A 15,158-nucleotide genomic window follows, 5' to 3' on the forward strand; every position below is an offset into this window, starting at 1 on the left:
GTTTACAAGTCATACAAAATGTGGGGAGAAAAAAAGGGAACTTAAAGATTGGACTGAGGTACCCTGACGCCTGAGGTAGATCACAATACTGACATGCGCACTGATCACATTCTGATCAAAGTGTTGCGGTGATTCATTACTGTTCTTACTGTTAGTTTACTACCAATAGTCATAGTCTACTTCCAAGAAAATAAACACTTCCCTTCAGAATAACATGGCAGTGTTCCACCAAAAAAGACTTGTTTTTCTGTTTGTTTCTTATTAATAGCTCTCGTCACAAAATAGGAAAAAAAAAATAGATTCATAAATATTTCTCTCTCTTTATATATATATCTATATACACACACGCATACACACAAATGGAAGCTGTGCGTATTGGCATAAACTTTGCGTCTGGAAGATGAGGCTTAGCTCTCATTGGGCGAGGGAGCTGTCTGTGATGACATAGACCAGTGACGTTTAAGGCCACGAGCTTCCAACACACGCATACACACAAATGGAAGCTGTGCGTATTGGCATAAACCTTGCGTCTGGAAGATGAGGCTTAGCTCTCATTGGGCGAGGGAGCTGTCTGTGATGACATAGACCAGTGGTCAAAAAGAAGAAAAAAAATAAAGCACAAAAGGATATCTATGCCTGCACGTCCTGTTGAAACAGTCAATCAGTTTCCCAAAACAGCCCGAGTATTGGTAAAAAACAAACAAACCAATAATCTCACCGACCAACCAGCTTACTGAACATGACAGGGTGGTGCTCTTTCTAAAAGGCTGCTTATTGTACATTCACAGCTGTCATGCCGTTTAGAAAGCTCCCTGACAAAGAGATTTAAAGCCAAACGCGGTCGTGTGTGTACCACAGGTCATAAGGTGCCTCCCCGTCCCACATCAACCTGACCCTCCAATCACATTTTGAGTCGCCCGTCTTTTCGTTTCCTTTCAGCATAGATTAAGGCAGAGTTCTTGGTGCACATTCGATTTCGTTCTGCCCGAGCCAGAAAAGGTGCACTGTCTTTCAGACACTGGTGCTTGCTTTATATTCTTTTCATACCCCCAAAAGCAAACAAGGGGTGGTGACTCCTAAGCCACATCTACCACATACCTACTCCGTCTCTTAATGACTGCCGCCACAAGAATGCGGTGGCGATGAAATGACTAAATGCAGAAAAATAAAAAGGGAGTGTAAGAGCTGGACAGAAATAAGAACAAACTACAAATGATGATGAAGTTACAAATGAAGTTAAAAAATGAAAGATATGCACAGAAATAAATGTTTTAACGGCATCCGTTGGCACGCACAGGCTAAGTAACAAGGACCCGTTGAGTTGGATGATGTTTCCCGAAATGCAAACAGGCTAAGATATGAATAAACGTTCTGTCATTTACATTTCCCAACTTTCTTGTCCCATCATCAAGAAATCTGAAAAACATAATGTTATATGCGTACGTGATGTGCACTACATGCCCGATGGCTTGTGCAAAACAAGAAGAATCGTGCTTCTGCTTTAGATATAACAGTATATTTGTTCTAGTGTACTGGTGAGAATACGGCTTAGAATCATTGAAATCGCAATCTGAGCATCAAAAAATAACAAAAAAATAATAATAATAATCGGTCGCCAACTGCTAGTGCACACCCACACTTTATCTACCCCAGAAAACAGCAACACAACTCAGTCAAAATGCATCAGTGTACATGTGTTAATGGAGCTTTTCATCTGTGTTAACCCTAGATTAAGCCTAAATTAAGAAATTGTTACGTGGGGCGACCGTGATGTTTCCCATCCTGATAACAGGTGCCCCATACCTATTCTTCTCAAGCTCAGGGTTTATTTGAACAATAAAAGGAACACTTGTCTTCTTGCACTTCCTTCCCCCCTCCCTCCCCAAGCTGGCAGTGCACTCAGAGCCCTTCTGCCTGTGGCTCCTTCATCTCCCCCAGAAAGAAGTTCTTTGGTTTTGATCCCACGGCTGCTGGTCTGCCCGGCCAGTCCCCTTCGTCCGGTCTGGTCTGATTCCAGTTGGGAGGGCTACATTCATTGGCAGGTGCCCGCTGGGGCTGCCCTGATGGTCACTTGGAGCGGTGTGTCACGGGGGCGCCTTGCTGGTGCTTCTGCTCCTGTTGTTTCACCTGCTGGATGATCTCCCTGATTTTCCTCTGTGCAGTCTGTGGGAGCAGTGGAGAGTATGTTTATAATGGCAAATGTTTGATTTCAGGTTCTGTTTAATAAGAGAGAGGTGGCTGAGTGAATTTGGCAACATAAGATAAGCATAAGCAAACATTTCATGTTTTGTCACTGCTGCATGCCACTGATCAATCAGAGGTGATTTTATTTAATGCAGTTAGCCTTTACATGGTCAAGGAACAAAGTTAAGAAAAATACACTAACATGCAAAAGTTTGGGCTTGGTAAAATTGTTTAAAAAAAAAAAAAGTATCATCTTATGCTCACCAAGGCTGCAATTAATTAATCAATATAGTAAGAACAGTAATATTATTACAATTTAAACTAACTATATGTTGAAAACTGTCTGCTGCTTAATGTTTTTGTGGAAAACAATAAATTTTTTTCAGAAATAGAAACTTCAAATAAACAGCATTTACTTAAAATAGAAAGTTGTGTAACATTAATAAATTAATTTGTCAGCGCTGACAGCCTTATGGGCAGCGTGCCGACATACAGCACCGTCGCGATACGGGCGTCCTGAGAACATATCAGAACATATTTGATGTTTAAAAAGTTAAGGCAAGCATTATTTTATACCAGTGAGATCTGACTGTAGGCTGGGCTGTCCTGCTCAATGCAACAGAATTAAAGACCAAACAGCTGACTACATATCTCCTAATGCAGTGCTGTTGACAGTCGTGGCTGGTTAGGACAAAACATCATAATAACATAGAAGAAAAGGGCACTTATTTGCTGCTGGTTAGGACACAATGTATCATGTTTTAAGAATTAGGATTGATCTCTGTAGTAGTTACTGAACTGTAAATTTCAAGTTTAATGTGAAAAGAAACACTCTCCACATTTGAAGTGATGTGTGATGCATAATTCACCTGGCTGGCAAAAAAATGCCCACTAATTTTGACAAAGACCTCGTCGTTCTCGTCTGGGGTTTGGTCCCGTGGCACTATGACCTCTGCACTGGTTAGGTTCTGCAGCTCGTTAACCTGAAAGAGGTTCAGAGAAACAGGCTGATGACACCACACCACATCTAACAGTGCACCTAACAATAATGTCAGCTGGGTCAAAATGTGCAAACGCTGTGGTTCAATAAGACTCATACAAGAACAAGCAGCACATATCCAGGTGCTTATTGGTACATGACTTACGTCAAGACCAAGCTGCGACCCCTGTCTACTCTACAAATGATGCCCCTGTGGTTTGAGTCACCATGAATAGAGCCAAATATTTGCTAGAAACAAAACGTACAGGTCATGAAACATATAATAATCCTGACTGGAACAGGTCACGTTGATTTGGATCAGCCTGTCCTCTTCAAAGCCTTAGACTAAAAAGTAACCAAATAACCAAACTTTAGTCATGATAATTTTTTTTCCCTTTAAAACGCTTTAAAAAAAAAAAAGCTTTCACTGGCATTTCAGTGCTTTTAGTGAATTTGCTGACCAAATTACACAAAGAAAATTTGTCGAGTACATATAAAACAATTAGCAAAAACAATAACAACATTGCCAGCATTTGCTCTGGTGGCATGTATAAGCTTTCTCAGGAACTTTTCACACCACATTAACTTTGATTAATCAGTTCCCATTCTTTAACAATGAACATTTCATTGTTCTTTGGAAAGCTATTATGGATTCTGAGAATAACTGTTAACTTTTGCAAACACATTTTTGACTTAACCATTTATAATGGTGCACAATGAAAGGAATATTGACTCTGCGATAAGAAAATAGCTGCAATTGGATGCGCTACACAACATCTTGTTGTTTGAAAAGGTGTAAACAGAGAGTTTATTTCGAATCAGAATTCTATAGTATGTCTGGCATTAGAAACTGAATCACCTTTGAATAGAAAGTCTTACATTACTCAAGCTCAAGGTAAATATGCTTTTCAGACTCTGAAATAAGTACATAAACAAATAATCCCCATAGAACACTTTATTTTCCCCCATTTTGTAATTTTTCATTCATTGTTTTTTAATAAACGCCACACTGAGGCCTAATGCCATATCCGCTACTATGAAGCAGTCCTACCATGTTGGAACATCACCGAATATTCTGATCGTGCTTACAACTACTATGTTTCAACATATTCTCACCGTTTTGCCACCTTTCCCGATGACCCTCCCAGCTGCTGAAGAGGGCACTTTTATATGTGTCTCCAGCTTCACTTCTTCTTTTGCAGAAAAGAAATTCTCTTCTTTCAGTTTCCCAAATATCCTGCCCTGGGCCTGAAATGCAAAAGCAAAGACAATGTCCATTGTACAGGGGCATAATAGGGTTACAAGAGAGCTAAAGGCTACAAGTTATAAGATTAAGTTTCAAAAATATATCTTTCAATTGTCATGTACTAATACTGGGATTTTAAGTTTGTATTTTATTCTTTTACCTTAAACTGAGCTTCTGGTGGGCCAGTGATGATGACCATCCTCTGAGTGGCATCAGGACTCTCTGCAGGTGCGATCTGAACATAAAAAAATAACAAATTTATGTACACATTGTTTTTACATACAAAGATATGAATCAACATTATTTTCTGACATAATCAACAACATGCCACAAATGCAGAAACAACATTGCTTTAAAGAATATTCCTTTTATTTCTAGAGCTACATCTGAAATGTGAACCAATCATAGAGCTCATTCTCTTGATGTCTCATCACACAGCCACCAGAGGGCTCGGTTTCCAATTACTGATCAACAAGGGTTTAGTAAATTCTCAACGTTTCTTTTGTATTTTGATTTTGATTTTGTGGCCATGAATTCAGTAAAATACCAGATGTTTTTAAACCATACGCTGCGTTAAAATACACCACACTGTAAAATTACATACAATTCACATTTTGTCAGCATTTATTGAAATGTATAGAAAAGATAAAAAATGTTGTTGTCACTTTCAAAATTTCATTATTACACTCTCTTAGTATACATTAGATCAGAGATATTAAGAATTACTTTAATTGCTTGAAACAGACACCTAAAAATACACATTTACAAACCCATGCTGAACTATGGGTGGTGAACTATCTCACGCCTACTGTTTACCCAGCAACCCACAAGACTGGTTGAATCAACAGAGAGGTTACGGATGATTGGCTCACCCACACTGAGGTACTAGGTCAAATCTGAGCATGATATGGTTAGATTCAAATCAAGGATCTCGGCAATAGGACACAGAAAATTGGATGGATTATTGTGCTTCACATAACAAAAACACAAAAATAACTTTCATTTTACAGATTTGACATGACAGCAGTGGCTTTCCAGTAGGCAGGAACTCCTACCTTAATAGAGGCTCCTGCGAATCGTGCCAGTTGTTTGATATGTTGGCCCTTCTTGCCAATAATAGCACCGACAGCCTGAGTTGGAATAAAGAGGTAGACCACCTCCTGTTCAGGAGCCTGCTGAGGAGAGGGCAGAAGAAACATGCAAAATATTACATCCTCTTATTCAACATGATGCTGTAAATCAGGGAGTCCTAAAATCCATCTGAGCATGTCAGGTAGAGTCATCCTTTTTAAAAGTGTTTTGGAAAAACGTCACTCTGTCTGTTTACTGCACTTAGTTTCCCCAAACCACCCACAATCCCACTGAGATACCGCTCACTTCAACGCAGGCTGGAGGTCAAGCCCTGAAGGTTCACACAGGTTTGTACGGAGGCAAAAACAATCCATTCATCACTCAAACCGATGTTGAGGACACAAACCTATTATCTGTTTCTAAAGGACCTGACCTGCCTGACACCAAAATGTAAACCATAGGAAACTGATGACTCATTGTTCAAACTTTTAGCATGAGCGACAGTGAAAGATTGAAGATGCCAGAGAGCTAGCTAACAGCATTTCAAGTCAACACCATTAGCTTGTGGTGCTCCAAGACAGAGGTTGTTATTTTGTGAATAACTACTAAGTTATTAAAATGACATGAGATGTTGCTGTTGCACTGGGTTACAGCAAAGCTGATAGCTATGTCCAATTGGCTCATTAACAGATGTTGTCACTCACAGAAAGGGGGCTTTGGAATAAATATTGTGTAAAATAGGTGGGGGGTTTTTGGACATCATATTTGTCATAATTCAATTGTGTTGCACATACAATACAATATATATTAGCATTATATCAGACATCCCACTCTCTAGACATCAATATATGCTGTAAAATATGATATGACATAAAATTGGTTGGCTGGAACACTGTAACCAGGAATCATCATCCAGAACCAGAACAATCCATTTTATTGGACAGTTTTAGTACTCACTGTGTGCTGGTGAGAGATGGCACTAGCAGGCGGGACACCATACAGCCCACCCAGCTGTGATGAGTGACCCTAGAACAAATTAGATGGATCAATATGCAAAGTTTTACATCACAAGAACATTTTACCGGCTCTTGTTTATTACACATGTAAATAATGAAAAGAAAGGAGATGTTCCTTAAAGGGATAGTTCAACCAAAAATGAAAATTCTGTCATTAATTACCCTCATGTCGTTCCAAACCCGCAAGACCTTCGTTCATCTTCGGAACACAAATTAATATATTTTTGATGAAATCCGTGATTGCGCAGCAGATACTGACACGGAAGAGAAATCATTGTTGAATAAAGTCATTATTTTTGTTTTCTTTGCGCACAGAAATATACTCGTAGTAGGCCTGGGCGATAAAACGGTATCGATATAATTATCGAAGGTACACCTTCTTCGATATCGATAGAAAAAATGTTTGATATATTGCACGATATAGGCACGTGCTATGAGTGACGCAGACAGCACACACAAACACGAACACATGCTGAATTGAGTGCTGTGCCTGCCTGTGATAAGGAGATTGTGAATAAAGAATGAATATTAGTCGAATTTAAAATAAACATTTGCATTTGAATGTTAGGTGTGCGTCAGGGAGCGTCATCAGTGGCGCGCGAGATGCGGTGATGTAAGTGACATTGTTGCATTTTAATGTTTTGTTAGTCTTGCCCACGAGATGTGCCGCTGCTGTGTTATGCATTCAAAATATTAGAGAAATATAGAAGCTCAATGCGGAGAAGATATATATATATATATATCTAATGAAGAGAGCTTGATTTACCGTAAGCAAAGAAGTGCAACAATAAAAACCTGCTGTAACAATTTGCAATAAATGACTAATCAGGTTTTACAGTACTACCGAGGATGATAAAAAGCAGCGAACACTCATTCAGTAATGAGTGCCATCTCACACACCCACGCACTCATTCTACCTTCATTAGTTCATCCGTGAGCCATAAGCTGTCCTGTCTGACTCATCACTAAATATGAAGGGGAATCCTGCAGCACACTAACCGACCGGAAGGTTTATACAACTCAAACATGAGTAGTTGCATGCTAAGGTGAGCGCCGCTCACTGAGAAAGGGACGGTGTATGTACAATGTGACTAAATGTCAGGATAGAGCACCATTTAGATTTGCACTGAGAATTCAGATTAAATTTCCATTTAATTCCTGAAATGGAACTAGCAAACAGAACAGAATGTAGTACTTAAAATTTGAATTTAATGATGTAAATGAAATAAAATGTAAAGAAATTCCTTTTCTAGTTTTTAAACATACATGTAATTTTTAGTATAAATTATGCAATATCAAACTCAACATGTGGGGTATTTCCACAAATTCACATTATTAATAATAAATGTTTAAAATGCAACCTACAGGAATTTGTGTTGTGTTTGTGTGTGTATATGTCAGGATCATTGACCTGTTTTTTATGTTTTGCCCGTTTCTGTAACTGTGTTCCCTTATTTTGTCATGTTCCTGTCCTTGTTTAGTTTAATTGACTCATTTCATGCACCTGTGTTCCCCTGATTGCCCTGTGTTCAAAAGTCCCAGACTGTTCAGTTGTATGGTCGACTTGTTGTGAATGTTTGTTGATGTCTACCTCCTCAGCTGCATGTGTTTTCCTGGTTCCCTTGATTCTATTAAAACTTCCTTGTTGATGTACTCCTCGTTCCTCGCTCCCTCACAGTAGCAACGTGACCGTATACACACACTTGATTTCTTTTTTTTCCAATTTACCCAAAACTCTTCAAAATGGAGCCAAACATTCATCTGTTACTCATAACATTTATGTTTAAATATTAAAGATGTTAGTATACACAACATATGGGGTATTTCCAGAAATTCATGGTATTAATAATGTTTAAAATGCAACGTACAGACATGTTGAATTTATAATTATTATAACATTTAGGTATAAATTAATTTAATCTTAATCTATTACTCACAATAATATATACTGTATATATATATATATATATATATATATATATATATACACACACACACATATAGTGTCTAATTACTTGAGACAGTAATGTATTATATATATGCAAAATAATATACATATATATATTTATAAATATATATATTAATAATTATTTGTATAATAACAAACTGGTAAAATCTTTTTCTATCATTTCTATTTAATTTCCACAACTGCATCCTGCAACATGAAGCTAATTGTTCAAATCTGAATTTTGACCTGCTAAATGTAACACATTCCCGAGGATGAAACATCCAAATATGCTGTAGTTCCATACTGTGGTTTGTACTCACAAGAAAAGGGTTGTAGCCAGTTGGGGGTAAGGGTGGGACGCCTCTGGGCCCAGCAGCTGGTGGCAATACTGACAAACCGGTTGAAAAGATGCCCAGTGCGCTCAGGCTTAGCCCAGGGATAAGGTTGGTTTGTTGCTGCAAGACATCATGGATTATGAATAATTACTCAGTGCATGACCTCAAGCTATCACGTTCTACATGATACAAACTCTCATTTGAGTAAAAAAAAAAATACAAACAGAATTCTTAGTTTCACTGTATTTCTGAGCTGTATGAACCATGTGAATATTTGTTATAACGTCTTGCAATATTGCTACGTCACACTAGGTGGCTCCATCGACCCGGTGCATCATGGCAAAAGCTTTTAGATAAGATGCTGTTATGCTGTTTAGTCTTGACAGGGAACTTCATATGTCTAATTTTTCATGTCCTGTCTGATTCATCTGCTGCGCCTCCTTCATACAAAAGGGAATGAAGGTTACAGGGATCAACTTACAGACAGTTACACACGAAACTGTCGCAAAAACACTTGATCCAAGCATGAATAATTTACCATACGCCTGACTGAGGACTGACTAATGTGTGAGTATAAATGAAACCGCATAAATTTGATCTGTGTAGTTGGTAGAGGCCTTTTCCGCAAAATAAATGACTCACTGAAGATGAAGAGAGGCACTGGATGCGCCGGTGTAAATGAGAATGATGATGCTATTGTTGCAGTATTTGCTCTCAGTCTACGGCTTCACCTCCCTCAGACACTGGCAGTGACGTCATGCATGTAAACGGGGAACGGTGTACATGTGCGTGCACGTCTGTGTGAACGGCTGTTTGACAGGATGACAGTGCGTTCTCCGTATGCACGGCAGGGGACGGACTGACTCAAGGCTGTTTCCTATAAACACAGTCAATAACTGAACAGGAGTAAACAGACGAGGCATTTAACTGCCTAGTCTTCTATTAGACGCTGACTAAAGGTCGATCACACTTGACGCACAATAAGCAGGTTTTTATAAAGAGCATATCAGCATCTAAGGTTTGAGTTAAATCTGACATATTGATTACAACATAAAAACGGTGGCTTAAAGATGGAAATCACATTTCCTGTCATCAAAACCACAAACACTTACGTTAATAGCAGCAATGTCATTCTCATAGGCTTCCCTCAGCTTTCTCATGATCTCCACTTCAGCCCTACAACAGGCCTCGATACTCCCCTTCACTATAATGGTTCTCTCTGGGTTATAAATAGTTAAGTCCTGTAAACTGTGGAAAGAATCAAGACAAAAAAAGTAGGTGAGTAAAATCATTCGTACATGTTTAAGATACATACTACTTTTGTTCTGCAGTGTTCTAATTGAGGGTATTTTTAATTAAGTAAGGCAAGGCAAGGTCTCATTCCTTATTATATTTTGGATATGATGTGACCAAAATGTTTTTTTATTTTTTTTATTTGTGGCATCAGCCTGAATGGGTCAATATCTTTGATATTATTATTATTATATTATATGTATGATGTGATCATACTGGTATTGACTAATAGAAAGTGTTTAAATTATTGCATCAGTCTGAATGGGTAAATATCTTCTGTATTATTATTATTATTATATTGTGCATATGATGTGATCATATTGGTTTTGAATGATATTAGGATTTTTTGTATTACAGCACTCTAAATGGGTCAATATATTTTATTATAATTTTTTTTTTTAAGAAATTAATAAAAAAATGTAAATTAATTAATTATCACTATAATTATTCATTGTCACTAGCAAGATGGAAAGCAACAAAATGTGCCCCAACTGTTTTGTTTATTAAAAAAAAAGCTTTTTATTTATTTTTAATTGATAATTTACAATAATTTATTATGTGCTTTTATGTCTGTTGTTGCCGAATGCACAAAGCGAGCAAAACACCCACATTCCCAAAATTTCGGGACCCCTACCATTATGGCATGATTTAACTGAAGCACAGGATAGCAGAGACTGAGCCACGTCATAGAAAGACATAACACTAATTGTTTGCATTGCATCGCTCTTGCTGTATGTTGTTCTTGAACTGAATACCAAGACAAATTGTTGTGCATCTCTGCAGTGATGAATACAGTCATCCTTAATCAACCTGGAAATAAGTGGGACTCTGGGTGAAGAGCAAGTTATTTGAATTGGTATCGATGCGCATTGGTGAATGAGGCTGCTTTTAGAGGGACAGAGATGCAATGACGTCAGGAGTCCTGGTTAGGGCTTAATTGGGTGACTCACTTCCTAAGCTATCTCTGTGCCCAGCACACACTTATTACTGGGAAATACATAAGACCACCTGTACTCTGATGCTCTGAACCAGATCCCAGCACTTAGCAGCCCATTATAAGATGTCACATGTCCAGATCACGTTTTGATCAATATTGCCACAACAAAATACCATATTTCCTATCAAAACAACTCTCCATGGTGAACCTAGTAATCATGTATGCCTCCATATAGAAGCAGAGGAATATGTTCAGCTGAAGTGTGACAAAACATTATAGATTTTGGCACAACAGTGAAACAATAATGAACTTCCCTTGTTTTCACCAGTTGAAAGACATTAAATGCAACAGACACTTACGAGGAGATGGTAATCTTGGTTTCGGTCTCCTCTTCAATCTTCTTCAGGTTCCTGCCCTCCTTCCCGATCAGTCTTCCGACCAGACTGTTGTGGGCCAGGATCTTCAGAGGAATATCCTCAGTTCTACAGAAGCAAGACCACAAGTTGGCCACCACAGAGATGTATTTAAAGAGGTCTCGTGACTCCAGAAGATTCAGACTTACACCTTCGTGTCATCAGCCTCTTTCTGCATGATGTCCATGATCATGCGGCACGCGGCGGAGCAGCCTTCAGGAGTGGAGTGGATGGTGATCGGCTTCTCTGCCGCTCCCGCATTCTCCTTACGATGAATGTCCACCCTATCAGGACGGGAACATGACTGTTCAGCAGAGATCAGACAAAGCTTCAGGAAGAGCTGTCAATGTCATCAAGCATGTGTTTAAAGTCATTGTGAGTTTATGCTTACAGCCAAATTTGATGAATAAATGTGACATGTTTCCAGGATATTTAGTGTGCAAAATATATGATCTTAGCAACAGATGATCTTAGCAATGAATATTATATATTATATAAAATAAGTATTTAATTTAAGCAATTCTATGTACATTACCATTTAAAATAGTTAAGCCAATCATTTTTAATTAGCATTTTAATTCAGCAAGGATGCATTAAAACAGGAGTGGGCAAACTTGGCCCTTCCAGGCCACTTTCCTTCAGAGTTTAGCTCCAACCCTAATCAAACACACCTAAACCAGCTAATCATTGTCTTCAAGACTACTAGAAAGCTACAGGCAGGTGAGTTTTATCAGGGTTGGATCAAATCTCTGCAGGAAAGTGGCCTGGAAGGGCCAAGTTTGCCCATCACTGCATTAAAATGATCAAAAGTGACAGTAAAGACATTTATTATGTTACAAAATAAATGCTTTTTTAAATTCAAAGAATCCTGGAAATAAAATGAATCACTGTTTCCACAAAAATATTAAGCAGCAGCCAAACTAATTTCAATATTGATAATAATAAGTAATGCTTCTTGTGTCTAATCATGTGACACTGAAGACTGATATAATGATCAAATTCAGCTTTGCCATCACAGGAATAAATTTCATTTTTACATTTTAAAATATATTAAAATAGAAAAAAGTTATATTTGGCAATATTATTGTTGTTATTGTATTTTTATTAAATAATTGCAGCCTTGATGAGCATAAGACTTCTTTCAAAGACAAAAAAAAATCTGTAAAACATAAGATCAAATTTGTTAACATTAGTTAATAAACAAACTAATGAACCAGCAGTGAACAATATATTTTTTACAGAATTTATTAACCTTTGTTAATGTTAGTTCACACTGTATTAACTTTACTATTACCAGATACAACTTTTGATCTTCAAAACTTTACTAGCAAAAGTTCAGCTTTAAAACTAAGATAAATGCTGCAGAAATCAAGCGTAAGCGTTAGTTCTGGCAGGTCACATTAGTCAAGCTCGCATCAGCTGACTCTCAGCTGATCCCCATCTACCTATAGGAATACAACACCTATCTAAGCATTCACATATAAGGTCCCTCAGTATTATCAGCAGTTTTCGCATTGCTCAATAGCTAATTACCCTCCTCCATCCCCAGCTCCTCCTCCGTCAGTCAGGATTCCGCTAGGGCTGTCGCGGTGAGGGAATTTCCCTTGTGGTAATTTTGAGTGGCTCAATAGCGCGGTATGCGGTTTTACCGCCATATATATATATATAATTTGTGCGTGTATGTGTTACGATATAACTAACAAGGTCATATTCAGAAGACAATGAAACCGAAACCAAATAGCGTTGAAACAGGAAGTGAAGTAAACAGAAGAGAATGACAAAATAACGGTCCACATAACAGAACATAGACCTGACAATAAGATTGTTAGGCTATCGTTAGCCTATATGTATACTGTTAGCCTATTTGTAATCTGATTTTCTAATCTGACTGGACAAGAGACTTTCTATTGATATTTCCACCTGTGCGCGTTCTAGACGGGCTGTCAGTCAGTGCAGTTACAGTGTTGCGCCACAAGGTGGTGGAAAGGGACTGTCATTCAACTACACGTTCAAAAACGCTGATTCATTCATTCAAAGAGAAGTAATGAAACATGCTGTTGAAATCATTTTAACTTTGAGCGCCACTTTAGAAGGCTCAGCTGACCAGCTATGCGTCGATGCTAAGAACATGACAACCTATTTTCACAAATATATATGACTCGGCCTGGAGGACAGACGCAAGTAATCGTACGCGCTCAGTCGATCTCGCTCTCATTCACTGTCTGTTTAGGCTTGTTAAGTGCAAATCTACAGAGCCTCTGTACAAATCAGCATGGTACACATTATGTTCTCATTACTAACTTGTTTAATATTCAGTCCACATGCATGAAGTGTAAAACGAGAAGGGCATAACCTTACGAAAAAATAAAACACGGAAAAATCGCGGTTGCTGCAGTTCTTGCATTCCTCTGCAGTTTGCTCGTCAATAGCGCGGTATTGCGATATTGCGGTTATCGCGACATCCCAAGATTAGGCCTTCTGATTCTCCTTTGAATCAGACTAATTCTAAATGTGTACATTAAATTATTGAACTTTAATGATATCTGCAATACATTCATGTTTCATTCATACACACTGTTCTGTTTACCCTGGGGGGTTATTGCTGCTCTCCCTGCTCTTATGCATGCTAGGCTGCATGGATGCGCAGGGAGTTCTTACCCAGAACAGAACCATACCGCCAATCCAAGCTGTATGCTAATTGCCTGTCATCTTTGACGATAGTGGTCCTGACAGAAGTAATGTTTATTGTTAGTTCATCTTAAATAATGTAGTTAACAAATGAAACATTGTAAATGTTTCCAAAAAAAAATCTTACCAAGCTCCAAGTTTTGAATGGTAGTGTATATCACATTTGAAATACATTTATTATGCAATTAATTATATAGGTAACATTTTAGTATAGGGACCAATTCTCACTATTAACTAGTTGCTTATTAGCATGCCTATTATTAACAAATTGGCTATTTGTTAGTACTTATAAAAATTAGTTTAGTAATGTATTGAGGTGAAAGTCATAGTTAATGGTTTGTTAATAGCGAGATTTAGACCTTAAAATAAATTGTGACCATTATATAAATAGTAGTTGTATTATATTAATTCCACTGCACTGGAAGAATTCTTCTGAATCTTATTAACCTGTATCTCACTCTCTCACTCACTTAGACTGTGTCTGTTTGGTGATGTTTTTGATTGTGAGCCCCTCCTTGCCAATGATGGCTCCCACAAACTGCGTGGGCACCAGCATGCGCAAGGGGAAGTCTGGCTGTTTCTGTCGGGGACCCAGGGAGCCTGCAGAGGTCCCAGGCTGGGAGTCCTGTTCCCGTGATGTCCTTCCACCCCGACGATTCCGGGTCGCAGGCAGAGGCGGAGCAGCATCCATATCCAAAATATAAGACACTTTAAAGGAGTAATCCTCAAAGGTCTGTCCTGTTAACTTCTCAACAGCTCTGAAGACACAGAGGGGGACCATTATCAGTGGAATACAATGACAGTGTACAGATGGTGAGTTTTGTACTGCTCTTTTGTAAATCAAAAAAAAGGCAGGGCAGTATGACGGTGTATAACCAGTGACAGTTTAAAATGTGCCAACCCTTAGAGGTTCTGTTGAAAAGCATGTACGATGAAGAAAACTTTTTCCGATTATAATGGGACTGATTTATTGAAATATTTTGGGATTACATTTTTTCAGGGGAAAAAAATTATTCTGATAGATAGAGATATATATATATAGAGATAT

General features: G+C 38.2%; 1 protein-coding gene across 1 annotated transcript; it reads right to left on the reverse strand.

Moving 5' to 3' along the window:
- Positions 1-497: 497 nt before the first annotated feature.
- LOC107596519 (insulin-like growth factor 2 mRNA-binding protein 2) lies at positions 498-14,862 on the reverse strand. Its single transcript, XM_016287260.1, has 11 exons — positions 14,581-14,862; positions 11,572-11,706; positions 11,369-11,491; positions 9,892-10,027; positions 8,765-8,899; positions 6,438-6,506; positions 5,465-5,581; positions 4,570-4,644; positions 4,280-4,411; positions 3,054-3,167; positions 498-2,163 (listed from the first exon to the last, which is right to left on the reverse strand). The coding sequence occupies exons 1-11, from the start codon at positions 14,799-14,801 to the stop codon at positions 2,068-2,070; spliced, it is 1,353 nt and encodes a 450-aa protein (XP_016142746.1). The 5' UTR covers positions 14,802-14,862; the 3' UTR covers positions 498-2,067.
- Between the last annotated feature and the right edge of the window lie 296 nt (positions 14,863-15,158).

This window comes from Sinocyclocheilus grahami, unplaced genomic scaffold, assembly GCF_001515645.1.
Source record: "Sinocyclocheilus grahami isolate Dianchi unplaced genomic scaffold, SAMN03320097.WGS_v1.1 scaffold220.1, whole genome shotgun sequence".
NCBI classification, from domain to species: domain Eukaryota; kingdom Metazoa; phylum Chordata; class Actinopteri; order Cypriniformes; family Cyprinidae; genus Sinocyclocheilus; species Sinocyclocheilus grahami.